Here is a 27,198-nt window from a genome sequence, read left to right on the forward strand (position 1 = left end):
ATGTGGGCATTCGGTCGATATATTGCAGATCATTTAAGCTGTAGCCAAACTATCCTTTGTGTGGTATTCTGCAATTCTGTATAAATGGTGTATGTTCGATGTATTTCAGAACCCTTTTTTAGGTCTGGAACAAGCATATTTAGCTTTGTGAAAGACCTCAAGTTATCTTTTATTTAAAAGTATAAGACGCACTAACGCAGAGAGAGTGAGCTTTACATCAGCCCCCTTCAGCCATTAGCTTTTTATTAGTTTGTCATGGTTTGCTATTGGTTGGGTGGGCTGTCCATCATGTTCATAACATTTCAGGGACGTTTCCATTGTTCAATAAATATTGCCTTTAGGTCTTGGTGATGGGATGTCAAGTAGTCCATTATTTTGGCGTGCAGACACGACGTAGCTTAAGATTGACCCAGTGTCCATATTTTGCTGAGGCAATATTTTATTTGCTATTTAATAACTTTTATGTTTAGGAAGAGCACGCATGCCTTATCGTAAAGATTCAGCGTTACTCGCTTTTCGTCTCTGTTTTACTCTATTGTCATGCTAACATATTGTTGGATATACACTATATGTGTGGTCATGAAGTGAGCTGTAGCAATTTGGAGAATGGCCACTCATGTTTATTAACCTTTTTCTTGACCATTTTTTGAGCTTTAAAAAAATTCCATGTAATGTACTGTCATACTTCTAGGCATGTGCTCTTGTCCTAAAATGTTATTTGTAAAATTGGTTTCACTCAATCGGTTTGGTTAACTTTCATGTAATGCCATAGTAAAAAGCCACAAAAAATGCACCAGTGCCATGGAAGTTAAATGTCATATATGCTTGGCAGTGTGTATTAACATCTCCCACATGTAGGACAAAATTGTAATCAGTTTTCAATATCTAATGTAATGTTAAAATCTGACTTTTAAAACTTTAGTGAAAAAATATACTTTGTGCTGCCTATCTTAGAAGCATACATACTCATCTCATCTCTAGAGGTTAAATACACTTTACCATCCGGAGTTAACTCACGTATCCCTCCAGAGGACAATGGTATGGTCTCTGGGCCCAGGGGTGGTGTCTACAATTGACAATTTAGCAGGGATGAGCCATCAGGGAGGAGACAGGAACAGTTGACCAAAAACAGGCTCTACATCATTTGACTAGGAGATGCCAAATAGATCTGCTCCCTTTGATTCCCACATGCTTTAGGCCTCCAAACACTGACTACAGAAGGAGGGATTGATTGATTGATAAAAAATGTATAATGCGCAAAACAATAACCCGCAGGTATCAAGGCGCCTAACAATAAAATCTAAAAAGGAAACGTGCATCCTTACACATAGGCTTGCAGGAAGAGGCGAGTTTTAAGGGCACTTCGGAATTTCTGTAGGGAGGGTAGGGACCTAAGATCCAGAGGGAGATCATTCCACCACTTAGGGGCCAGGGTGGAGAAGGCCCTACCACCCCACTTGGCTCTTCGTATGCGGGGAACTGTGAGGAGCAGTTTCCTGGAAGAGCGCAAGTCCCTTCCAGGAGTGTAGTGGTAGATGATAGAACCAATACCCGTGTCGCTGTTCTTTGCAATGGCTCTATAGGTCCTGCATAGGACCTTAAACCGTACTCGGTGCTCTACCGGTAGCCAATGCAACGCTTTCCTAGCCAACGTGGCCGAGGAGTGTCTGGGAACATCCAGAACAAATCTGGCCGCAGCATTCTGGACTACCTGCAAGCGCTGCAGCAGGCTCCTGTTTAGCCCCGCATACAGCGCATTACAGTAGTCCAGTCGCGAGCCAATAAATGCAACCGCTATTTGCTTTCTGGATTGCTGAGAGAGATATTTCCTAATTCTTCGCAGGGTGTGAATTAAGCCCCAGCAGGTAGAGATGGTTCTACTAACCTGTCTGCCCATATCCAGGGCAGGGTCTATCATCACCCCGAGATTCTTAGCAGATAACCTGACAGAAAGGAGAAGACCTCATCTAAATAAGGGAGGGGGTTAAATGAGAGCCTGAGGCCCTCCTGATGAAGAAAGGGGTCAACCATCTAAGATTTATGGTGTCTAGAAATGTTTATAGTAGAACCAATGGGAAGTGCTGCAAAACTAGCTGGACACAGGGTAAGAACGTAGTCAGTATTGGATAGGGAAAATGTCCCAGTCACTGGCTAGTGCACAGGATAACACTGGCACTTCACCACCACATCCTTGGAACAGTGCTTGACCTGGAAAGGCTACACCCAATAAAGGACCCTTGGAAGAAAGAAGACTACAGACTTCTGGCTTGTATCTGGCATGCTGGAACTGGAACTCTAAGGATAAGATAGCTGACCTTTTTGTTCTTTGTTTTGAATGTACAATGCTACATTTTGCTGGCTATGCATTTTGAGTTCAAAATCTACAATGCAAACGTCATCTGCTAACACTTTGATGATAATGGTTATCTCTGTTAATGCAGTGTCTTTTTCCAATTTCCATATTGCTGTAGCCCAAGATGTTGTATGATCATACGATTTTCATTATAGAATAGCTGGGAACAATGCACACAAATTTGGCCAACTGTTGCCATACACTTACTCTAACAAAAAGTCTGATCTGTTGGCTCTGCTTTGTAAATGACTTTTAAATCCTCAGAAATGTACCACAGTAAAAGTGCAGGTAATCTGTGAGTTATGGTTTGCATGGCTGTTGTGCAAGTTATGGATCGTGCCCTTAAACATGATTTGCAGATGTCAGTGTTTTTCTGGTTTTCATTTGTAACAATAACTGTAGCACTCGTGGGGGGATTTTCAAATATTTAATTTCAACAAAACAGACGCGTTTCGGGTTACCTTCGTCAGTGTTTACCGACGACACTGCGAGGGGCCATTTTGAATATTTTATGTCACAGTTCATTCACATAGAAAGGGGACTGTTTGTTATTCACAGTGATTTAAACGACATGTGTAAATTCCAAATAGCATTACATTTCATACTATTTACATATTTAAAAATATGTATATACATTCACATCTTTTGTCATGAACATTTTGAGAAGTTTTATATACATGTTTACACATTTGGCATGACGATTCACACATCGTCCTACGTACCATTCCCCCTGATACCTAGGCCTGGGCGGTAAATTCCGTTCCGTTTGCGGAATTTGGGTAATTTCGCGTTCCGCGGAGAACGGGAAATTGCCCAAAATTCTGCGTTCCGCGACTTCGCAAGATGTTTGCTTGTTTGCGTTCTCAAAATGCGTGTTCGCGAGATATTTTCCCCCGAGCATGCAAACAGCGATTGCGAACAGGAAAAAAGCATCGCGAACAAGCAATTCCGCGTGTTCGTGGAATTTCTGCGTGTTCGCTGAGATTTTTTACCTTTCCGCGGAGATTTGCGTAATGCAATTCTGCAAATTCTGCCAACCTCTACTGATATTAATATATAATATATATAACATACTGCCTGACTTAATCTAGCCGTGGATCGGTTTTTCTGCCATTTTACTTTTGCCGATTTCTCTCATGCATTTTTATGGCAAAAAACGGCGGGCTAGATACTGCTAGTATCCCTTGATTTTATCTGGATGATATTCCTCATGATATGTTAACCGAACCTTACGGAATTTATGTGGCTGTGTATCAGCTGATTCCACTGTTTACATGTCTCCCATATTTTACACTATGATTTTAGGTAGTTGGATCTATATACTATTTACCCAGATGTACTGATAGCTCCTCCCCTTTATTCAGCCCGTTGGGGGCCTTGCATTGTAGATCTATAATATAGTGGGATTCATGTCTCCTCAACTTTAGTACTCCGTCCTCTCCTCTTGGGTCCAATGGTACATGAACTACAGCGAAATACTGCAACAGCTCCCTGTTTAATGGAGAAGTGCCTTGCTACAGGATAATTAAAATGCTTATTTACAATAGTCCGCTGGTGTTCTAGAATTCTGATTTTTACACTATGCACAGTGCTGCCTATATATCGCATCCCGCAAGGACATGTGAGGCAATATACGGCATGGGTGGTGTGACGTGAGAAACTTACTGATGTTTTTTTCTTTTTTGAAGCCTGGTATTTTGTACGACAGCACTCTCCTACTTTGTGCACACGCTTTACATTTCCCACAGGGGTAAAAACCTCTCATATCTTTTATTCTCCCAGTTTTCTCAGGGATTTTCTGCAAGTGACTATGGACCAGCCGGTCTCGTAGTGATCTTGTTTTCTTAAAAGTAATCAATGGGGCCTGTGGTATGTCTTTCCCAATAATTGTGTCAGTTTTTAGGATGTGCCAGCTCTTCCTTAGTATTTTCCTGAGAGTGTTGGCATCATCAGAGTATGTAGTCACTAATCTAAATTTGCCTCCATCATCTTTCTCCTGTTTGTTCTTATGTATCTCTAGTAATTCATTTCTAGGGATTTTCTTCACTTTCTCCAAAGTGGTATTTAAGAGATCTGCCTTGTAACCTCTGGTTTTAAATCGTGAGATACTATCTTGTGCTGCTTTGATGAAGTCACAGTTCCTGGAGAAATTCCGTTTTTATCTTAGTAACTCCCCATATGGAATACTATTTATCAACTTTGGTGGGTGATTACTAGTGGCCTGTAAAATTGAATTGCCCGCTGTACGTTTTCGGTACAGTTCGGTCTCCAGTTTACCATCTCATTCAAACACTCTCAAATCGAGATAGTTGACAGTTTCAGCGCTGATGTCTGAGGTGAACCCTAAGATTGATTTCTTTTTTGTTAAGATGGTTCACAAATTCTTTAGCCAGACTTGGCGACCCCTTCCCAACCAGGAAGAGGTCATCAATATATCTATACCAAACTACTATGTGCTCAGTCAATTTGGCATATTCCGGGTCTTGGGATACCTGCTCCTCCCACCAGCCAAATAACAAGTCCGCATAACTGGGGGCGAAGCAGGTACCCATGGCTGTTCCAGATATTTGTCTGTATATTTCACCTTCAAATAAAAAGATATTATTAGTCAAACAGAATCTTATCAATTCAAACAGCATTTCACTGTGTTCCATGTACTTCATCGGTCTTCTGTTCAAGAAGTGTCTTACTGCCATAATTCCTAGTTCGTGATCAATACTCGTATAAAGGCTTGTGATGTCTAATGCCATTAGGATGTATGTCGGTTCCCATGCAAGATCTCTGATCTTTGTGATGAAGTCTTTAGTGTCTCTGATATACGACTTCAATGTTAACCCAGGGAAAGAGGAAATGATCAATATATATTGATAAGTTCTCTGTTAGTCTTCCTATCGAAGAAACGATTGGTCTTCCCGTTGGGTATTTGTCATCCTTGTGGACTTTCAGTAATTGGTAAAAAGTCGATAAAACTTGATTGTTTTTCTTCAGGAATAAATATTCCTCTGTGTCCAGCATCGATTTCATGTGCCACTTTTTGATGAGGGATTGTTGTTCTGTAACACACTCATTATATCGTCGCATGTTCGTTTTTTCATAGAAGTTGCTGTCATCCAGTTGTCTTAACGCCTCTTTACTGTACTGTTCCCTTGTTAAGAGGACAATATTGCCCCCTTTGTCTGCTGGTTTACAAACGATTTCATGATCTTTTTCCAAATCTTTCAGTATGAGTCTATGTTCTTTTGTTATATTGCGTTTTGTTGTTTTAGGAGTTCTGCTATTAGTACGAAATCTGATCAGATCTTTCATCACTGCGTCTGAGAATGCATTAATTGCGTCATATGTCATTTTTGGTGTAAATTGTGATGCTGGTTTAAAGCTAGTCGAGGGTACTTCTGGCTCCATTCCCATTCCTCTAATTCGTTGTGTTAGAGTTTGCTCTGCATTTTCTTGTTTCCCAATGCGCAGGTTTTCTAGAATTTCTAGCATAGATAAGTCATCCATTGTTAAAGTGTCCGTATCTTTCAGTTTTAATTCTCTACACTCTTTCACAGAAGGCTTTAATTTGAAAAATGTATGTAGCTTCATTTTTCGTACGAATTTAAAGAGATCTATTCTTGTTTGTGTGAACTCCATTTTTTCGTTAGGACAAAAGGTCAAACCTAATTTCAAAGTAGATTCTTCCAAGTTAGAATTCTGGAAGTCAAATTCATGATGGTTAAGTTGTCTTTATCTTCTACCACCTCCCTCCTTTCTTGCTCTGTGTTATTTTTGGGGTTACAGTGCCTCTTCCACTTCCCCTTCCAGCCCCTTCTCCTGGTTCTCCTGTGGTTTCGGGGGACTTGCTCTTCCCTCCTTTCAGCCACGTTTGGCATATTAAGTTGAACTCTATGTGAAAAAGGGGTCTTTGGGTTTTCGGTCGAGGTAGTTGGGACTTCATCCCCTGAATATTCATTTTCGGTAACCTCTGATTCTGACGTTTCCACTCTTGCTGGTGGTGGCAAAGATTTCTTTTTATTCATTTCTTTTCTTGGGGCGTCAAACTTTTTAGCAAAAGTCAATACCCTACCTTGTAGGTAGTCTCGTTCGTCTCTTTCAAATTTCTCTTGTTACGTTGTTTGTACTTATGCAGGCGTTTTTTTCATGGCCTCTCTCAGCTGTTCTTTTTTATTTTTGTCAGTGTCTTTCATGATTTCTTCTACTACTTCTTTGATCTCCAGCAGTGTTTTCTCCCTATCATTCCAAGCAAATCTAATCAGTAGTTCCAGCATTCCATTACTGGATTTGGCTGCGTGTTCTTCCCATAATTCAAGTAACAAGGGGTCAGGGTTCTCATATGCCGGAACCGTGTATATTCTGAGACCTCTTGGAACACTTCCAACTTCCACATAATTCTGTAAGGAAGTGGCTTCCCACCACTTCTTTACTTCTCTTTCATATAGGCATTCCAGTCTTGTAAATAAGGTAGTTAAATTACTTGCAACTTCTGTGTGGTCCACTACCTTTTTAGATCCATTCTCTGCTTTTTGTTTTTTAAACATTTCAACGGCCGCCTCCCTCCGCGCCGACTTGCTAAACATTTAATCGCACATGTTGTATTTCAATCCTCCCCCTCGCCCTGTCTTTAGCCGCCTTTTCAACGCTTCGCTTGCATCTGCTGCGGCTTACCCGATTCGATTGTCACACTCCCTCAGGTTACCGGTCAGCTTCCTGCATTTTGAAGCTTCCTTTGTTGTATTTCCCAACTTTGTGGCAAAAGACGGTGCCTCCGTAATTAAATCTCGCTCCAGTCTGCACCTGACGGATCACTCGTGGACGGGTGCTTGTCGTGGTGGTGCGCCACAATGTATACTGCTCCATGCTCACAAAATCCTTATTCCAGGAAATGAGTAACAGCACTCGTGGGAGGGATTTTCAAATGTTTAATTCCAACAAAACAGACGCGTTTCGGGTTACCTTCGTCAGTGTTTACCGGTGACACTGCGAGGGGCCATTTTGAATATTTTACGTCACAGTTCATTCACATAGAAAGGGGACTGTTTGGTATTCACAGTGATTTAAACGACATGTGTTAACTCCAAATAGCATTAAATTTCATACTATTTACATATTTACAACTATGTATATACATTCACATCTCTTGTTATGATAATTTCGAGAAATTTTATATACATATTTACACATTCGGCATGACGATTCACACATCGTCCTACATACCATTCAACCTGGGTAGGTATCAGGAAGGGGAAGAGGAAGAGGCACTGTAACTCCAAAAATAACACGGAGCAAGAGATGAGGGAGGTGGTAGAAATAAAGACAACTTAACCATCATACATTTGATTTCCAGAATTCTAACACATATGGAAGAATTTACTTTGAAATTAGGTTTGACCTTTTGTTCTAATGAAAAAATGGAGTTCACACAAAGAAGAATAGATCTCTTTAAATTCGTACGAAAAATGAAGCTACAGAAATTTTTCAAATTAAAGCCTTCTGTGAAAGAATATAGAGAATTAAGACTGAAAGATACGGACACTTTAACAACGGAAGACTTATCTATGCTAGAAATTCTAGAAAACCTGTGCACTGGGAAACAAGAAAATGAAGTGCAAACTCTAACACAACGAATTGGAGGAGTGGGAATAGAGCGAGAAGTACCCTCGACAAGCTTTAAACCTGCATCACAATTTACACCACAAATGACATATGATGCAATTGATGCATTCTCCGTCGTAGTAATGAAAGATCTGATCAGATTTTGTACTAATAGTAGAACTCCTAAAACAACAAAAAGCAATATAACGAAAGAACAGAGACTCATACTGAAAGATTTGGAAAAAGATCATGAAATCGTTTGTAAACCAGCAGACAAAGGGGGCAATATTGTCCTCTTAACAAGGGAACAATACTGTAAAGAGGCGTTAAGAAAACTGGATGACAGCAACTTCTATGAAAAAAACGAACATGCGACGATATAATGAGAGTGTTATAGAACAACAATCCCTCATCAAAAAGTGGCACATGAATTTGATGCTGGACACAGAGGAATAGTTATTCCTGAAGAAAAACAATCCAGTTTTACCGACTTTTTACCAGTTACCGAAAGTCCACAAGGATGACAAAAACCCACCGGGAAGACCAATCGTTTCTTCGATAGGAAGCCTAACCGAGAACTTATCAATATATATTGATCATTTCCTCTTTCCCTGGGTTTTAACATTGAAGTCGTCCACAGAGACACTAAATGCTTCATCACAAAGATCAGAGATCTTGCATGGGAACCAACATACATCCTAATGGCATTAGACATCACGAGCCTTTATACGTGTATTGATTACGAACTAGGAATTATGGCAGTAAGACACTTCTTGAACAGAAGACCGATGAAGTACATGGAACACAGTGAAATGCTGATTGAATTGATAAGATTCTGTTTGACTAATAATATCTTTTTATTTGAAGGTGAAATATACAGACAAATATCTGGAACAGCCATGGGTACCTGCTTCGCCCCCAGTTATGCAAACTTGTTTGTTGGCTGGTGGGCAGAGCAGGTATCTCAAGACCCGGAATATGCCAAATGGACAGACCACATTGTAGTTTGGTATAGATATATTGAGGACCTCTTCCTATTTTTGAAGGGGTCGCCAAGTCTGGCTAAAGAATTCGTGAACCATCTTAACAAAAATTAAATCAATCTTAGCTTCACCTCAGACATCAGCGCTGAAACTGTCAACTATCTCGATTTGAGAGTGTTTGAACGAGATGGTAAACTGGAGACCGAACTGTATAGAAAACGTACAGCGGGCAATTCAATTTTACAGGCCTCTAGTAATCACCCACCAAAGTTGATAAATAGTATTCCGTATGGGGAGTTACTAAGATTAAAAAGGAATTGCTCCAGGCACTGTGACTTCATCAAAGCAGCACAAGATAGTATCTCACAATTTAAAACCAGAGGTTACAAGGCAGATCTCTTAAATACCACTTTGGAGAAAGTGAAGAAAATCCCTAGAAATGAATTACTAGAGATACATAAGAACAAACAGGAGAAAGATGATGGAGGCGCATTTAGACTAGTGACTACATACTCTGATGATGCCAACACTCTCAGGAAAATACTAAGGAAGTGCCACATCCTAAAAACTTACACAAATATTGTGAAAGACATACCACAGGCCCCATTGATTACTTTTAAGAAAGCAAGATCACTACAAGACCGGCTGGTCCATAGTCACTTGCAGAAAATCCCTGAGAAAACTGGGAGAATAAAAGATATGAGAGGTTTTTACCCCTGTGGGAAAGGTAAAGCGTGTGCACAAAGTAGGTCTCTTGTATGTGTTTTTCCTTACTGTACTAACTTAAACCTTAGCATCCTGGTTTGTTTAAAATTACTTTTGTTATACCAAATATACATAAAAAATAATGGCATAATCCATATTTGGAGATAAAAAGATTTTAATAAGCTATCTACAACCATTGCCACCTCTGCCTACACTCAACAATGATAATAGATATTCTATTACCCTCTGCGTATCTGCATACATGATTTGGGTGACAGACGCCTGATTAAAAAATTATTGGTGTGGCCGGAACACTCTTTTTTACAGTCTTTCTAATACAGCTGAAGGGTAGATTCTAAAAAAGACGTATAGTGCGTAATTGTGGTGTTTGGCGCCTGAGGCTCTGATTTGTGCTCTAAACTAATTGTTGAGAATGTGGCGCTGTAGGTAGAGGTGAAGGAGTAGCACGAGAAGTGGAAGAGTAGCACATGTGATTTAGTAATATCCTTGTGATACTGGGTGGATACCCAAGTCGGGAGTCCATGATATGGTATAAGATTGATGCAGTCATACACAATGATAGTGCGTTTTCTGGTTGAAACCTGGGCAATTTACAGAGCTTAATGCTTTGTACTGAGAAACCATCACCACCCAAACAACATTTTCACTGGTGTTGAATTTGATAATACTTTCCTCCTTAGTTGGTGCGTTAAACGTTCTTGTTGAAGGAATATGAGTCCTATGCCACTAATTTGTTTATAAATAATGCAGTGTTCCTTTCAAGAGCTTGCTCTGACTACTTAAAGCCAAAGGAACATTTGGAAAGACTGCTGTAATATGGTCCTGCTATTGGAAGTAGAGCGGTAGCCTGGATGCTGTGTGCTGAATCTGCTGGAGCCTGCAGAAAGTATATGGAAAGGCACCTGGGTTCATACAATTGGCGTAGTCTAGTTGGCAAAATATGATGGTAATGGTTTCTTGGACCCATTGAGGGAACCCGAGAAGGGAAAGATGTGCTTGATATAAATCTGAAAGTAAGGAAAGAGTGTGTGGCTTGGGGCATACTTTATAACTGTTCCCTGCCCACTATAGATGAGGGTTTTGCCCTTGTGGAGCTCTCCTCACACAGAGGCTCTTTATTCACTTGACAGAGAGTTTAGCCACTATGAGTTTCTCTCCAAATAGAAGCTATAGATCCTATAATTGGATAGGCATTGGATCGTGTGTCTACTCCTTTTGTAGCCCATCTACATAATAAATGCCAAAAGACAAATGGTTGCGAGAGAGCACACATCCCACCATCCCATTTCCAGATTAGCCCAATTTATTCAAATTGTCCAGGAGACTTTTATGTACAGTTAAGATATTTGTATATATTTCAAATCTCACAAATAATCATGTACATAATTCTAGACAGGATAGTTTATATCTTATTGAATGAATGAATGAATTTATCTTTATTTCGACATATGACTGTCATAAAAGAAACACAGTAAAATACAACTTTAAAAATTTTAAAACATCCATTGCTGTAAGGAGTTAAAAAAAAGAAATATAACACAGATTATCCAATGTCGTGGGATGGGCTTATCCGTTAGCTATCCCTTTAGTACAACAGGAACTCATTTCCCCCTACAATGTTACACCACTCAAATTAGTTCATTGTTCCAGACATTTCCTCCTGATATTCCACATTGAAGCCAAAAATTTTGTGACCCCAAAAACAATACATGGCGACCAGTCAGTTTTTAATATTCTGTATGATTGGTGGTACTGCCTAATGCCCAGATTTTTGCAGATGGGAATGATCCACTTCTTCCTAGGGGTCGTATAGGAGGGACAGAAGAAGGCCATGTGTACGTCCGACTCTAGTTCGGCGTCGCACACTGGACAGTTTGCAGGGGCGTCATGGTACCATCGTGCTGTTAGACCTCTGAGCGGTAGGGAGTCATATCTCCATTGGAGGTATAGCTTCCTGTGGGCGCTCGGGCTAATTATGTCCAAGACAGGCTCAAATTTATAATTATCCTTTTGTTCAAGGAATGACCTAGTTAAAGGCCCTATTTTGGGATTGGATTGGTAATCAGACAAATTTTTGTGATAGTATGTTTTAACCAATTCCCGCCGAGATAGCCCACTACACGCTTCTGCAGGGTTCCTCCAAGCCATATCTTATTACTCTTTTCCAGCAAGTTACAAAACACTGGGGCATTCTTTTTGCAACCTCCTCCTTCCGCACCCCCTTATTCAGCTTTGTTTTTTGCAAGAGCCCTATTTTAGCATACACATGTAGTGGAAATACAGACACTATATAAACTTAACAGCTGATCCCCCCCTGCCCCCCTTCCCAGAGCCTCAAGGACGCACATGTCATTATGCTCCAGATGCTACATAGAGCTCGGATGCCAGAGTAACAGACTCACCAATGCCATTTCTGGGTGTAAAACAGTCTATAATTATGGCAAATGAAAATTCTATTCCTCGGAGATATAAGAGAGTTTAGGCTCAGCAACAAGATCGGCCAATAAGAAGGCTTTCTTTTTTTTTTTAAAGGAAATAACAGTCATGACACTCATCATGTTGTAGAAGAATGAGAACGATAACACAATCATTCAACAAAGGTCAAATATAATGATGATCTTGTTGTCTGCTACTTTCAGCTGTAATCCTTTTGGAGCCACATATACCTTTTGGTATGTTCGAGAGTGTCTATAATAATACTCTTTTTGATCTTATATTGATGTCCTTTTATTTCTACTGTCAGCACCTTGGTGATTTTCCGTTCAAATACTAAGGCACATGGGCATGTCAATTTGTATACTATGCAGTCACTCACACAAGTAATCACACTCCAAATGTTATACTTCATAGTAGTCAAATAACTGATTAATATATCATCAGTGATTATAGTGCTGAACAAATTGCACATAACGTCCCTTGTTCTTCATGTAGTCAGAAGTATCTCATTGTGATATTTTTGCCTTGAACCACACTTTATTTTGCCTTTTGATGGGGGCGTGGGGTAGACCGTTGGATTCTGTTGAGTGCTGTTGCTGTGGAGTGTTGTAGTAGTGCTCGGAGAGAGAGAAATGCTATTTGAAAGATCACTAGCAGTGCGTTCCTTTCTAGAATTTTAACATAACTCCACAGCATCCATTTGATCAGCCTGTCTAAAAATCTCCTCCTCTCAGGTGGGAGCCACAGGCAGAAGTCCCATTAAGACGTTGCTCATATTCAGCACTAGCCTTAAAAAGGACAGAGTTGAGCCATAACCAGGCATCTGACGTGAACCTTCAGTGGTTGACTCGCCTGTATGGGCCATACACTAATATGTCTTGTGTCTTCGTTCCATCCCAGATTGCATTGCCTTTTCTCTCCTGGTTGTCTTCTGCCATGGAACGATTGCATCGATAATTAGCTGAGTTGTTTAAAAGATTTCTTGTTGAACTGCTACCTAATTTTGACCTGGGAAGCTTTGAATCTTTTTCTTCAAATTGTGTCTGTTTTGTGAGTTTTTCATAGCAAATTGGATGCAGAGGCAGTGACTTTCCATCCTATTACATGTGCGATTGGATATAGTGCAATTGTAATCCATGATTCGTGTTATCCATCATGTTTGTGATGGAGTAACCCATCCACCGAACTCTAAATCAGGCCCTTAATTATTTGAAGGGGCTCTGAAACATGCTTATCAAGGGAAAGGAGACTCACCAAACTGAGTAATTGCCGAGGATCACAGGATTTGGTCAAGCAGGGAATCCGGGATTGTACTCAGGTTTCATGATAAGACATTGTGGAATTCAGATACTGAGTGGATATCTTCTCCTTTATATTGTTTAAAACCAAAGGGCAGAGCTTTGCGTAAATTTTCCAGGACCTACATATGTATACTATGACAAATACACCTATCACACCCTGGATCAAACTAAGTTAAGGGAAGGCAGGGCACTCTATTTTTAGGCTGATGTTACAGCTTCACTGGATTTAACAAAGAATGACTTTTGGAGAGTCTCAGCACCTCAGTAAATGCATGCAGTTACATGAATGAGGCCTCAGAAATCATTGAGTAACAAGTCTTAACTGAGGTAAAAGTGAAATGCAGAGCTTAGCTGCAGCCATGCTTCAACAAAGAGTTCACACTGTTCCTTTTGATAGGTGAGTGGGGTAGATCATGGGATGCTGTTAAGTGCTGTAGCAGTGCTGCTCAGAGAGAGATGTAATGCTGTTTGAAGGATCACTAGCGCTACATTCCATTCCTAGCTCTTTGAAACAACTCAAAGGCGGCCATTTGATCAGTATGTCTAAAATTCCTCTCCACTCAGGTGGGAACAACAGGCAGAAGTCACATTAAGGCTTCGCTCATATTCAGCGCAAGCCCTCCAAAGGATTATGAGTTGAGACCTAGCCAGGCATCTGACTTGAGCCTTCAGTGCCTTGGGAGTCGTCTGCGTAGGAAATTATGTTAAGACCATGGGGACCGACGATGTTGGCCAGGGGGTTCATATATGTGTTGAAGAACATGTGGCTGAGGAGTGAGCCCTGGAGGAAACCACAGGTGATCTCCTTGGGTTCAGAGGTGAATGGTGGGAGGTGGATCCTCTGGGTTCTTCCGATAAGAAAGGAGGTGATCTATCTGAGCGTGTCCTCTTGGATGACGATGTGGTGGAGTCTGTGAATCAGTGTGTGGTGGGATACTGTGCAGAAGGCTGCTGAGACATCGAGGAGTATCAAAGCTGCTCTTTCTCCTCAATCGAGGAGGAGTCAGATGTTGTCAGTGGCTGCGATCAGGGTGGTTTCGGTGCTGTGATTGCTGCAGAAGCCAGATTGGGAGGCATCAAGTAGCTGGTTCTGCTCCAGGTGTGTCATGAGTTGATTGTTGATGATCTTTTCCAGTACCTTCACTGGGAATGGGAGAAGGGAGATTGGCCGGTAGTTTTTGAGTTTGCTGGGGTTGGCAGAGGGTTTTTTGAATAGTTGTCTGACTTTGCTGTGTTTCCAGGCATTCGGAAATGTTGCTGAGGTGCTAGAGGTGTTGAGTAGGGTGCTGAGTTCCTGGCCGATCCTTTGGTTTCTGAGGTTGAAGATGTGGTGCAGGCATGGGTCTGTGAGAGCTCCAGAGTAGATGGATTTCAAGATTGAGGTAGTGTCCTAGGTGGAGAAGATGTTCTAGGTGGTCAGTGTGTGGTTCATGTCAGTTAAGGTGGTGGGGTATCAATTGATAAAGTCGAGGTGTGGGTTAGGGTTCGAAGTGTCTGTATATTGTTGCGATCTTGTCATGGAAGAAGTGGGTGAGGTTGTCGCACCCCTCCTGTTAGTATGATGTTGTTTTTTCTGGCATCTAGGTTGGAGGATTCCTTAAGGATGTTTAAAAGTTTCTCTGTGTTGTTGGCGCTGGTTTTGATGCATGCAGCAAGGGTTGTCTTATGTGTTGCCCTCAGCAGGCGGTGGTAGAGACTGAGGGAGATTTTGAAGGCTGCCCTGTCATAGGTGCCCATGCAGGTGCTCCGCCCCACTCCAACTGTTTGCTGTCTAATTTCGCTGTTCTGAGTTCTTAGATGCACCAGCTGGTCTTTTAGGAGGATTTCCTCAGATGTTGCTCTTGATGGGGATGATTCTGTCCACACAATTGGTGATCCAAACGTTGATGTTTTTCACTCCCTGTTCCAGGTTAGTGGTGGTAGCAGAGATGGAGATGTGAGGGCATTCACCCAGCTGGTCCCTGAGATTTAGTTCCATCTCCGGTGGGGGGGGCATTAGCCATCTTGGGGGGGTGATGCGGGGGCTGGAGATGCTGAAGTGGATGATGGAGTGATCGGTCCATGGGAGTTCGATGACATGACTTTGTGTGATGCTCTGCTGGAGGTGAAAATTATGTCCAGCGTGTGTCCTACGGTGTGCCTTGGATCGTGGATGATCTGGGTCAATCCAAGGCTGCTCATACTGTCGAGGAGGTGTGCGGTGTTTTTGTCACCGGGGTCATCAATGTGGACATTTAGTTTGCCGAGGAAGATGTAGTGCTTGGAGTCTAAGGCTAGGGTTGCATTGAAGTCTTTGATGGTGTTGCAGAAGCTGGAGAGCGGGCTGGGGGTCAGAATGCAAGGGTGCCTCTGATGGTTGTCTTTTCCTCAGTGGGGAGATTGAATTTGAGATGTTTCATGGGGGTGGTGGTGTTGTCAGTGGTGGTGGTACACTGTATGGTCTCTTTGTGGATGATAGCTGTTCCTCCTTCGGCTTGTTGGTGTCGTCCTGCTGAATGATTTTATATCCATCTGGGTTCACAATGTGTGGGGCAGATGTGGGGTTGAGCCAGGTCTCAGTGAGGAAGACGATGTTGGGTGCGAGAGTGGCAATGACGTCCAATAATTCAATGGAATGCTTGCATAGTGAGGGTGTGTTGAGAAGGGAGCATGTGAGTTGGTGTTTTTGTTCAGGTGGTGTCTGTGGTGTGTTCAGGGTGGTGCTCATCGGTGGGATCGGGTGTGTACTGTGACAGGTGAAGTGGCATTGGGTGCAGGTGAAAGGTCCTACAATGGAGCGTGGGTTGGCATGGTGGCATTGTCAGTATCGCTGTAGCACCGGACGGAGCTACCGACTCATAGGAACTGTGTTTTCAAGATATTTCTGCAATCTTAAGGATATCTTGCAAAGTATTTCTTTTTAAGTACTGTATGTTGGATTCTTATTGTCTTGGGTTTTGTTTTGGATATATAAAAATATTGGCTATTTTTCTAAACTGGTGTGGTGTCCCTTTGTAGTGTTTTCACTGTATTATTGTTGGTTATGTGCAAATGCTTTACACACTGCCTCTGAGATAAGCCTGACTGCTCGTGCCAAGCTACCAAGGGTGTGAGAAGGTGTTATTTTAGGAGTGTAACTCCCTTACCCTGACTAGGAAGAAGGGTCCCTACTTGGACAAAGGTGCAAACCATTGCCAACTAGAGACCTCCATTTCTAACAGTATTTTATTTTATTTCATTTTCTTTTATTGTATTGTTTGACAGCGTGCCACAAAACGTGGTTGTTTGGTTGAAAGTCTGTTGTTTTTGCTTTGAGCCTACATGTGAATTGTTGCCATGTCATGAACGATGACCAGCAACGTGCGGCTATCATATTATGAGATGCAGCATTTGGTGGTGTGATAGATGACACATACTCCCTTCTCAACACACGCTCACTATGCAAGCATTCCACTGAATTATTGGGCGTCATCACCACAGATCCAGCTGACCGCATTGGTATGGGCCAGCTAAAGCGTGGACTGAGTCGTGAACAGTATATTTCTCATTGCGGCTGGCACTATGGCACGAGCCAGTTGTGCCAACCACCGCGGTTGTGTTGCAAAATGGAAGCAGTGCAGAGTGCGGTGCCCTCACGATGCGGTACAGGCAGCGGCTCGGTGATGATCGTCCACACAGCATTAGTGAGACCAAGGCTTACAGTGCGAGGCAGTGCTCGATGCAGTGCTGGCAGGTTGCGGTGCAAGCAACAGCGCCGTATAGCGTGAGCTGGCATCGGTCAGTCCAGACTGCTGTGTAGGACAAGGCGGTGCACCGTGAAACTTACGAGCGGTGCCCCCAGCCACGATGTGGTCACAGGTGTTGAAGTCAGCCGCAGCGACGCCGTGGGTTAGACCATGAAGGCGAAGTGAAGAGAGACGGTGTGGAGTGCGGTGCCCACAGGTTGTGGTGCAAGCAGCATCTCGGTGGTGGCTGCATCGGTTGCTGTCATCGGTGAGACAAGGGTTGCGGTGCAAGATGCGTAAGGTGCTTTCAGCGGTGCTGTCAGGACATAGATTCAGCGACAGAATCTGTGACAGAGTTGATTGCGTTTCACTTCACTGTGGCAACTGAAACATCTGTTCCAGAAGCGGTACTCAGAGGTTGGTGAAGTCTTTGCAGTCCCTGAGACTTCAGAACAGGAGGCAAGCTCTACTTCAAGCCCTTGAAGACACTCAGCATAAGTAAAGAAAGTTTAGTCCAGTCCTTACCCTGCCCAAGGCAGAGGCAACTGCAGGCCCACCCAACAAAGCAACAACACAGCAAAGGGGCAGTACTCCTCCTGGCAGCTCTTCCAGCTCTTCTTCTTGGCAGGTTCCTTGATTCCAGCTAGTTCAAAGTTCTGCCAATTCCACAGTTAGATGAGAAGGGATCATCTGTACAACTATCGTTTTGGGCTACAAAGTCTGACTTCAGGACTCTTGGGCTATACACTTGGGTTAAACATGGTTGTTTGATAAAACAAGCATGCAATTATATTTCAACCCTTAATAACGCAGTATTTACTACAACCACGTCTATACCACGCATGCCTTTACCACACATGCCTTTTACAATAAATTTCGTTGTAAAGGCATGATTGGTAAAGGCATATGTGTGGCAAAGATTACATCCCTTGTCCTGAGCCCAAAAAACCCGGCCCCCAGCTCTGCAAACAACCCCACCTCCAGCCCTAAAAACTGAAGTGTTGGGCCTCAGGCCCACATGGTTATAGAATAACTGACGCAGACACAGGGTACGTAGTCTACTCACTGGCCTCGAGCACGTCCGCTCGGCCCCTTTTATTGACCTGGTCACCTGAGTCGTGACGCCGGTGGTGGGTGGGTGTACAGTGTGGGTTACACTTTCCAGAAAGAATAGAACGTGTCTCGCAGGACACTACATTCCTCGCAAACTTTAATAAAAATTGAAAAGAACAAAGTTCGAACCTGCGGGAGGAAATAGACATATAATATACTATTGTCACAATTTTACAAAAGTCTCTTCAGCTGTTTGACGGATGACGACGGTGGAAACTTGCAGCTGGAACTACTAGCTCACATGGGCATGACATCCTGGTGCTCCGTGGATGTGCCTTTCTGAGCTTTCAGCCTCGCTCTTGTGGTGACGACAGACAGATGCCATGATGGCAGAGCTGAGGGATGTTGTTCTCTACCAGTCCATCTGGTTTCTTTACTGGCAGCAGCGTGGCTTCACTTTGCAAAGGAGGGAGTCATTGCAGGACACCCTTCTCACTAGGACGCCCCTCTCGCGGGTGTTCTCCTGCCACGAGATATCCCGGAGGCCCTCTTCATCAGGTATCCACTGGGCCAGGCGTTCTCCGCAGCGTTGCTCCAACTCCACAGTCTGGGTGTGAATGGAGGAGATGATGAGAGTACTATCTCAAAGTCCGTAGCTCCACCTCGAGGGTGGTTGTTGATTCCTGCTTAGATCAAAAGGGAGAGAGAGGACTAGATAAGCTAGGCCGGATCCGCAGGGTTATATGTATTTATATCAATAAGGGCTAGCTAGTTTAGTAGGATATAAGAGACTCAGTTAGGTACGTCAAAGAGCAACATAAAGTGAGGAAAGACGTTGTTTTCCTCATAAAGCCCTCACCCACCGACCTAGTCGGTGGCATGCTTCATCATCGGGCCCACCACAGTGGCACCGAATGTGCCCCGGGTGTGCTTCAACGCCAGGAGACTGCGGAGCTGGTATGTTGCTGAGTGTGCGGTGAAAAAGGGTGAGAAGGTGTAGTTTAAAAGCTATGCAGGAGGTCCCAGCACCCGAGGGTTGTTTATTTTTAATGAACTGGGCCTCTGCTAGCAGATAAAAAGGCAAGGAGACGTGATGGAGTGCTAATTATGACCTCCAGCGTCTAGTGCGGTCTACATGTTTCAGCCAGTGCCTTGTTAATTCGAAGCTGGCTTTCCTCAGGACCATTTACTATGTGAAAGAGTGCAAAATAAACTTAATTTAAGTGATTGTGTTGTTTTTTTCGCTATGTGTGGCGCTCGCTAAGGCGCTGTAGCTGTTAGAGGGGATTCCCTCAAGCTTGATCTCGTCCTTCCGCGGCGCCCGGTATGCGCCGCGGAAGGACGAATAGGTCCAAGGAGGAACCAGACCGAAAATCTCGGTCTCTTTCTCTGCCAGGCGACCCATGAAGCTTTTTACAAGTTAAAACAGATCAAGCCAAATGTCAAAGTAGTGGGACCGAAACGCCGTCGACTCATTGTACACCATATACAAATGCTTGATTTATATGTTATATGTAATGGTGTTTAACTGATATTTCTGTACACTCAATACTTTACAGAAATCGCACCTTTTGCCTTGAAAAGCCCTGCTCTTTTCCTCTGTTTACCTTTTGTACTGATCTGACTGTGTTTGGGTACAGGCTTGTGCCCCACACTGGTGATTTGTTGAAGGTATTCCTGTGTTTGAAATATTTAAATTGAGTAAAAAATTGAAGACCTCTGTCCGGCTGGACATGTCGCCCCAAATATAGAACTGATTCAGTCTATATTCATTGCTTTGCATATAATTCTTTTGCATGGATCGTTGTTGTTTCACAAAATATGCTCCCCGAGGGCCGATGCTAATTCACTTGGGGCCCCTTGTTGTCCTTAACATATCTTATCATGCTGAGCATTGCAGGCTCCTTTGTTCCTGGGCGGGCCACACAGGTCATGCGTGACTGTTTGGGCGTGGAGACACTTGCGGTGGCGCGATAGGGCCGTGCCTGAGAGTTCCTTTTCTGCCTGTGCAGGTTACCAGTCATAGGTGGAACTGCCGCTGTAGTGTAAGGCTTGTGGAGGCACCTCATGTCCGCGCTGCGGCGGTCTTGTGTAAGTGAAAATCTCGTCAGAGGAACAATGGTGTAGCAGGATTGTGGGCGTAGGGGCCTTCGGGGTTTCAGGATATTTTCTGCCACCATCCTGGTTCAGTAGTGACAGTCCCAGCACAAGGCGGGTCACTCTGCCATTTTCAGTGCTTGTTGCCTGGGGGGGGTCGCTGATCCTGCAGGTACCTTGATTAATAGGGTGGCGGATGCACTTCCTTAGGCTCGTTTGGTGTAAACCAAGTGCTTATCTCCTGGGCCATGGTGGGGCTGCATGCCCTTCCCTGTTTGGATAGTTGCAGCTGTTTTTTTTCCTTCAAAATCCAGTCCTGTGCTGTGCTGTTGTACACAGATTTCTGGTGTGGAGGCGATGTGGCTGTACCACCACTGGGTGGCAGTGTAGCACTGCAGGGTTCAGCTTGACGGCGTTTTACCTGTTGCCGGCCATGCTATCTCGAGGCTATCAGGCAGGCGGGCACCTGCGAACTTATACACGGCGTGAGCAGCACGGGGAAGGTTAGACAGTTTTATTTCTTCCCCTAAACTTGTGGCCTCTTGCTGGGGAAGCATTGATTGTGGCAGTGCCGCTGGTGCAGTAGCTCTCCGGGGTGCGTGCGTGTGGGGGCGGAGAGAACCGGCGCTGCTGCGAGTCTGCCTGCTCTGCCTTGGGCAGTCTCGGATCCTGCAGGACGGCATAGTCAGCCTCGGGGCAAACTCTATCCCCCCTCCTGCATATCTTCACCTCTCTCGCCCCAGCAGTCCTCTGTTCACCACGGGCTGCGCGGCAGGGTGCTGGCACCGCTCAGGTCAGCCGCGGGCCAGGAGGTTGTCTTCTCCTTCTTGCTCTCCCCGCCCACTGCAGCCTCTTATTTCACACGCTGCGCGGGGTCGGGGGAGAGGTCAGTGCGGCTACCGGAGACTGCTGACCTCTTTATGGGCAGTGTTCGCAGTTCTTCGCCGGTGGGCTCCGCTTGTGTAGTCACTTTTCCGGGCAGTGTGTGTCGGCCATATAAACGGGGTGGGCTCCCGCGCTGGCCTTATCGCCGCTGCTCTCGCCTAGGCTCACCTCCAGCCTCCGGGCCACTCTGGCCACGCGGGTGGGCTCTGCGAGGGTTTCAACCTTCACCCCACGCAGGGGGGCTCACTCTGGGCACGGGAGGTTCGGGGAAGGCTCCCGGTCGCCTCGTGGTGGGTCAGTCATTCGCGGCCCGGTTGTGGCCGATGCGGATGGGCTCTGCTCGGCCTCCACACAGTGGGGGCCACGCTGTCACGGCCGACGCGGGTGGGCTCCGGTCGGTCCGCTGATCTCCCTCGTGGTACTCCCACGGCGGGCGGCTCACGGCAGGCTCGAGAGGTACGGGGTGGGCTCCCGGTCACCTCCTCATTAACATGTCAGCCCGGAGCTCAGCACACGCCCCGCGGGCCTCTCGGTGTCCAGCGCCGATTCACAGGGGGTGCCATCTGGGCGGGCAGCTCTCTCCCCCCTTTTTCCACCGACGAAACAGTGGCTGCACACGCGGGAAAGACCTGCCTCGTCGCCAATGTAGTGTTGGGCCTCAGGCCCACATGGTTATAGAATGACTGACGCAGACACAGGGTACGTAGTCTACTCACTGGCCTCGAGCACGTCCGCTCGGCCCCTTTTATTGACCAGGTCACCTGACTCGTGACGGCGGTGGTGGGGGGGTGTACAGTGTGGGTTACACTTTCCAGAAAGACTAAAACGTGTCCCGCAGGACACTACAAAAACTAACCGACCCCTGCCCTGAGCCCTAAAACCCAGCCCCCAGCCCTCAAAACTACCCCAACCCTATTCCCATGAGCCCTAAAACTGTCCCCCAGCCATGAAAACTGCCCCAATCCCTCCCACTCTGAGTCCTAAAACCCGTACCCAACCCTAAAACCTACCCCGACCCAGCCCTAAAATCACCCCAGCCCCCTGCCCTGAGCCCTTAAACCGGGCCGAGCCCTAAAAACGACCCCACCCCCACCGCCCTGAGTCCTAAAATGCAGCCCCCAACCCTACTTACCAAGCCGCATCCTGTTCCTCCCTGTGCCGATCCTTCCTGTTCCTTCCATTCTCCCCATCTATCCGCTCTGAATCTAGAGTGCTGACTGCCTTTACCACACATATGCGTGGCGAAGACAATGGAACGTGTGGTTCCATCCACATTGTAATGGCATTTTCCCTTTACATATTTATACTGAGTATGTTAATTTCTTTGTAGAAATATTTTACCTGTATTGCGAAGTGTTCCTGAGGATTAGAATTATACAATCGTGTATTTTCATAGGCCATTGTCTCATTCACGTTACTAAAGTTCTCTATATAGCTCTGGGAGCAATGTCTTCAAACCTGTCTCTCTCCCTGATATCATGTTGAGGAGTGCTCGCCTGCGAATGTATGACCTACAATCCCCAGCTCATACGTATGTTCTGAAGCAGTTAAGCATGGTGTATTATTCTACAGAGCAACTTCATCTGTTTCGTTAATATGTAAATGACTGTTCTTTAGCATTTCAAACCTATGTGTAGATTTGCACAGCCCTTAAATAATCTACCCAAAAAATATTTGCATCATCTACACTTGCACCTTACAGATGTCTCAGTGCAGAATCCCCAGTCACAGATCCCATTTGACTAAAATGATCTCTATTCGGGAGGGCTGTCATGAGGTTTTGAGTGCTGTGCTGCCTGTTGAAACTCAAATCTCCACCATCATATGCATGCTTACTGCTTTAGAGTTCATTTGCTCCCATGAGTATTGAAGCCAACTGTCCCGTTTTCTGTGGTTCTGTCATGTATTTCATATGGCTGTCCCGTGTCCCTCACTCGTCTGGTGCAGGATGCTGCATGTCCAGATTTTTGTGGCTGAAGCAAAGAAGCTTCGTTTACGAAGCCCATAGCCTCATTCATTTGCGAGAAATGCCTATATCTCAGGTGGGGTTGAGATGCAGATGGGATGCCGGGAAAGCTGTGGGAGGCTCTGGTGGATGTTCTTTCTGCCCAGCACACTGCAGCCGTGGCCCGTGCAGGTAAGACCTGCGGGGCCGGGCTGTGGGAGGATTCGACAGACAACCAAGAGGGAAAATTGAATAAATATTGAATTTTACCTAGTCTTAGTCTATCGTACCCCCCCGCCCCCCACTGTCAATATGTGCTGGGCTGGGGTGCTTTGAGAGAGCAGTGTTGTTTTTATTAGGTACATGAGTGGGACGGCACAGAGGATGCCCAGCTGCAGGCACTCATCTTTAGGCACCGTTACATTTAGACTTACTACCAAAGAAGAATGAGAGAATCCAGTCAAGAAAGTTCCAGAAAAAGCACTGAAGAGGTCCTGAAAAGAAGGTTATTGACCCAAACCCAATGGGGGAGCAGCCCATAGTCTGTAATTGAAAATCAGAATGAGTTTCATCTGTTATCAATGTTTGCAGTTAGGGATCGGGGAGTTTAGATTGAGATGGCCAGATTTGATTTTTAATTTCCCTTGCCAAAACGTAGACAGTTATAAGTCATGGATTTAATTTACTTGTCAATGTACAGGCTTGAACTGAACATCTTAGAAGATACTGTTAATCAAATGTGGGCTATATATAGATTTCTTGTTTAATCAGTAAAATCTGATATTGATTATCTTTACAATAGTTCTTGGATTTGTACTTTTACCAGTCTGTCTGAAATAAATAAAATAAACACACTAATGTATGTGATGCAGTGAAGCTGAGTGTAATTGGGTTAATGACCAGTCAGCCCCACAAAACAAATTGTACATTACCTCATAAGAGACAGTGGAGTCTCAGGGTCTGCCTGCTAAAATGTGGCCTAATGAGAATTTTATGGACATGCCTTACAATATTGATTCGGCTGAACCAAATTGCTTGATCTTGGACGAATCCTGTTCTCCTTGTGCCTCTGTCCCTTATCTGCTCTTTTATGAGACCTTTTAAACAGGTTCAATACATGGAAAATGGAACCAAAAACATATTCTGACAGGAGATTATATTTTTTCATTGTAAAATTCACGTCATTGTCAGATTATGACTCTCTGGTCTCCTACTGCCTCTAATTGATCAAATACTGTAGCATATTATGTTGTCTACAGCTATTTCTTTGCTCTTGCAATATAATTTCAATAAAGATGTATGAAAATATCAAAATTCCATCATGCTCTGCAACGCTAGAAAACAGATTCCCAAAATTCTTGAAGTCACAAAGAGTAAATGCAACCAGAATACATTGCATTTTTTACTTTTATGAAACTTTTACACGGATCTCGTGAAACAAATACTGCAACCATTGTTTTTAAGAAAAATATATATTTATTATAAAGATGCCTTTAATTTTTCCCAAAAATAATAATACTGTGAATCTGTGCTTTCGAGTTTCTGCCTATGTTTCTTATGTGATTCAAAGAAGGAAACGGTTGCTCTACCCGGACATTTTAAGATATGAAAATGAGTATATTAATTATTCCTCATCCGATGTTTATGATAATACATTTTAAATAGACAACCATGGAGTCGACACCAAGACTGGTATCTGGTTCCCTGTGACTGTGCATCAAACTGTCCAGGTTATAAGATAATTTTTATGGATTTTATGTAGAATTTTTATGAAGATCTTTTGTAAAATGTTATCTGTGCAATTCTTTAATGGATATTTTATCCGAATAAAGATTCATTTTATTGATTGAGTACAGTTAATCAAGCTGATTTTCCTTCTTAATAAGTAGTCTCTGTCTCTCTCTGTTGGGTCAAGCTTATTTTTCATCTCAATCACACTCTTGCTAGCAGCTTTTAGCCTAATTGTAATTAGTTCCAGTCTTGGCAAAAACAAGAGCAGAGAAATAAGTAGTTGTCCAAGATAAACATTTTTGCCACACGGGGAAGCCAGGATTGCAAACCATGTTTACTGGTTCCAGATTCCAAATAGCTCCTTGTACCACAACTGGGGAGGAGGTTATACTGGCATGGCAGAAGGGAACAGTGAGACATTTTCTCTGGTTCCTGGGGCAGTATATGGTAACTGCTTTGCGTCTGCACTGGATCCTGCTACCACTGGTGCTCCCTTTGGCCATTCTACCCATGCACATTGTGGGATTGAGGGAGGAACATGCAGGACAGGGTGCTCATTTGCTTAGACTTACTCTAGATGGTCTGAACAAAGAACTCTCTTAGAAAGTCCTAATCCTTATTTGAAGGTAGTAGTGAAATTCTGTACACCAGGGTTCGTGGTCCCCAGGCGCATTGCGAAAAGAAGAGCAATGAGTGCTCAGAACCTGGTGCTTTTATTTGCGAATTAGAGATGTGCCAGACTCTGCATAGACCACAATGCTCGGCCTACCCCAATAGCAGATTTTTCACCCAGTTAGCTTCCATGGCTGCATTATAGTTTACCCACTCTGCTTGCTTTTTGTGAAGGGACATTTAAATGTGTAAATGCTGTGTAGGACAAAATGATCTTGTTTGCGGTCTGCGTGGGAGTAGATTAGTTCTGCGTGTGTTAACTCTGTGATTTAAATGTCCATGGCCCATATATGTAACAAACTATGTTTCTGGTCAAACAAAAATATTTTTTCTGAAAAAATTGATACCCCAGTGTGAAGTGCACCAAAGCACATGGCGCCCCTCACTGTGACCATTAATGACACTCCATGTGAGAGTATTAGATTTCAGTGAGTGAGACTTGATGTGTCTTTGTATAGTTGAGCATTTTCTTCATTCTAACTCAATTTTTTATCCTTTAAAGTGTTTCCACAGCTGTATTTCCATATGCTTCGTCAGAGAAGGAAGGTTTTGCACGGAGAAGTGATCGTGGAAAAAGAAGATTAAACACCCTCCCTAGTCATAGTGCTATTTTCCCAAGTGACAGAGAAAGAGAACTCCGATGCGGCTGTGACCAGGCAGTGCTTACAATGAACAACTATGCAAGATGCTTTATGCCATATTTTTTTTTATTTACCTTTCACTACCTTGAAAGAAATCCAAAGTCATGGTAGAATGTACATGAGCAGTGCTTAATTGAGAAAAGACAAATAAAAGGACTAGAGAATATTTGTCCATGTACTTACTTTTTAAGTGAGGTTCAGCTTGTGTATTGGGGTTCTTGAGACCGCAGTGGCTGGTGTCTTAGTTAGGCAGTTGGCTGTCCAGTCCTGACCCATGATTGTCGAATGAAAGAAGCATGGAGTGTTAAATCTTAACATTAAAATACTACACAAGTAGTAATCTCATCAATGGGGCCCATCTGGTGAATTGTGTCATTAATAGATCTCAAAACCCTAATTGACATCATCAATCAAACGAACATTCTAAAATACCTATTGTCGGAGATACAGGACTGACAAAAATAACAGGTTATTATCTCTACACTTAAAGGCCCCTTTAAGAAGTCTGAAGATCACACAAAGTTGTCAGGGGACCGGTTTTCCTACGTCCAAAGAAGGTTGTTGTTTTCTTTTTTTTTGCAGTGTGTGGGCTCCACTGATATCTCTGTTCAGACCCACCTGTAGTGTTCTCAGGTCGCCCTGCAAGGATCACACATTACACAGGTTGGTTGTAACGCTTCTTTATTATCTTCTCTGTACCAGCTCCATACGATGCACGTCCTTTCCTTATCCCCACTCCTGTTGTTCTGCCCTCACCCCCTCAACCGGATGTGGTGTCCGGTGACCAGTGTCCAGGTCGCTTTACCCACAGGGTCGTAGTGCCCTATTGTTGGGTCACGACATCTCCCCCTTTGTTACGTAATAAAGTTTCCATGACACATTTTGTAATCATTGCTATTGGTACTGATAGTGGTTGTTAGAGAAAGAGATATGGATATCGATAGAGAGAGAGAGAGAGAGAGAGACAGAGAGAGAGAGAGAGAGAGAGCGCTGTTTGGTCACACTACATTTCCTCAATTAGTCTCTGCGGTTTCTTGCATGTTCTGCTTGGCCTTGCTTCATCTTCATTCCTTCGTCTG

At 43.9% G+C, this 27,198-nt stretch overlaps 1 protein-coding gene across 2 annotated transcripts in view; it reads left to right on the forward strand.

Moving 5' to 3' along the window:
* The window catches only part of HACD1 (3-hydroxyacyl-CoA dehydratase 1), a 163,626-nt gene extending 137,341 nt beyond the window's left edge, over positions 1-26,285 (forward strand). For both annotated transcript variants that reach the window (XM_078663573.1, XM_078663572.1), the window contains exon 7: positions 25,981-26,285. In XM_078663573.1, the coding sequence (XP_078519699.1) occupies positions 25,981-26,063 (83 nt within the window). In that variant the 3' untranslated portion in view covers positions 26,064-26,285. The remainder of the gene's footprint in view (positions 1-25,980) is intronic.
* The last annotated feature ends 913 nt before the right edge of the window (positions 26,286-27,198 follow it).

The sequence above is a fragment of the Lissotriton helveticus genome, chromosome 10, assembly GCF_964261635.1.
Source record: "Lissotriton helveticus chromosome 10, aLisHel1.1, whole genome shotgun sequence".
NCBI lineage: Eukaryota > Metazoa > Chordata > Amphibia > Caudata > Salamandridae > Lissotriton > Lissotriton helveticus.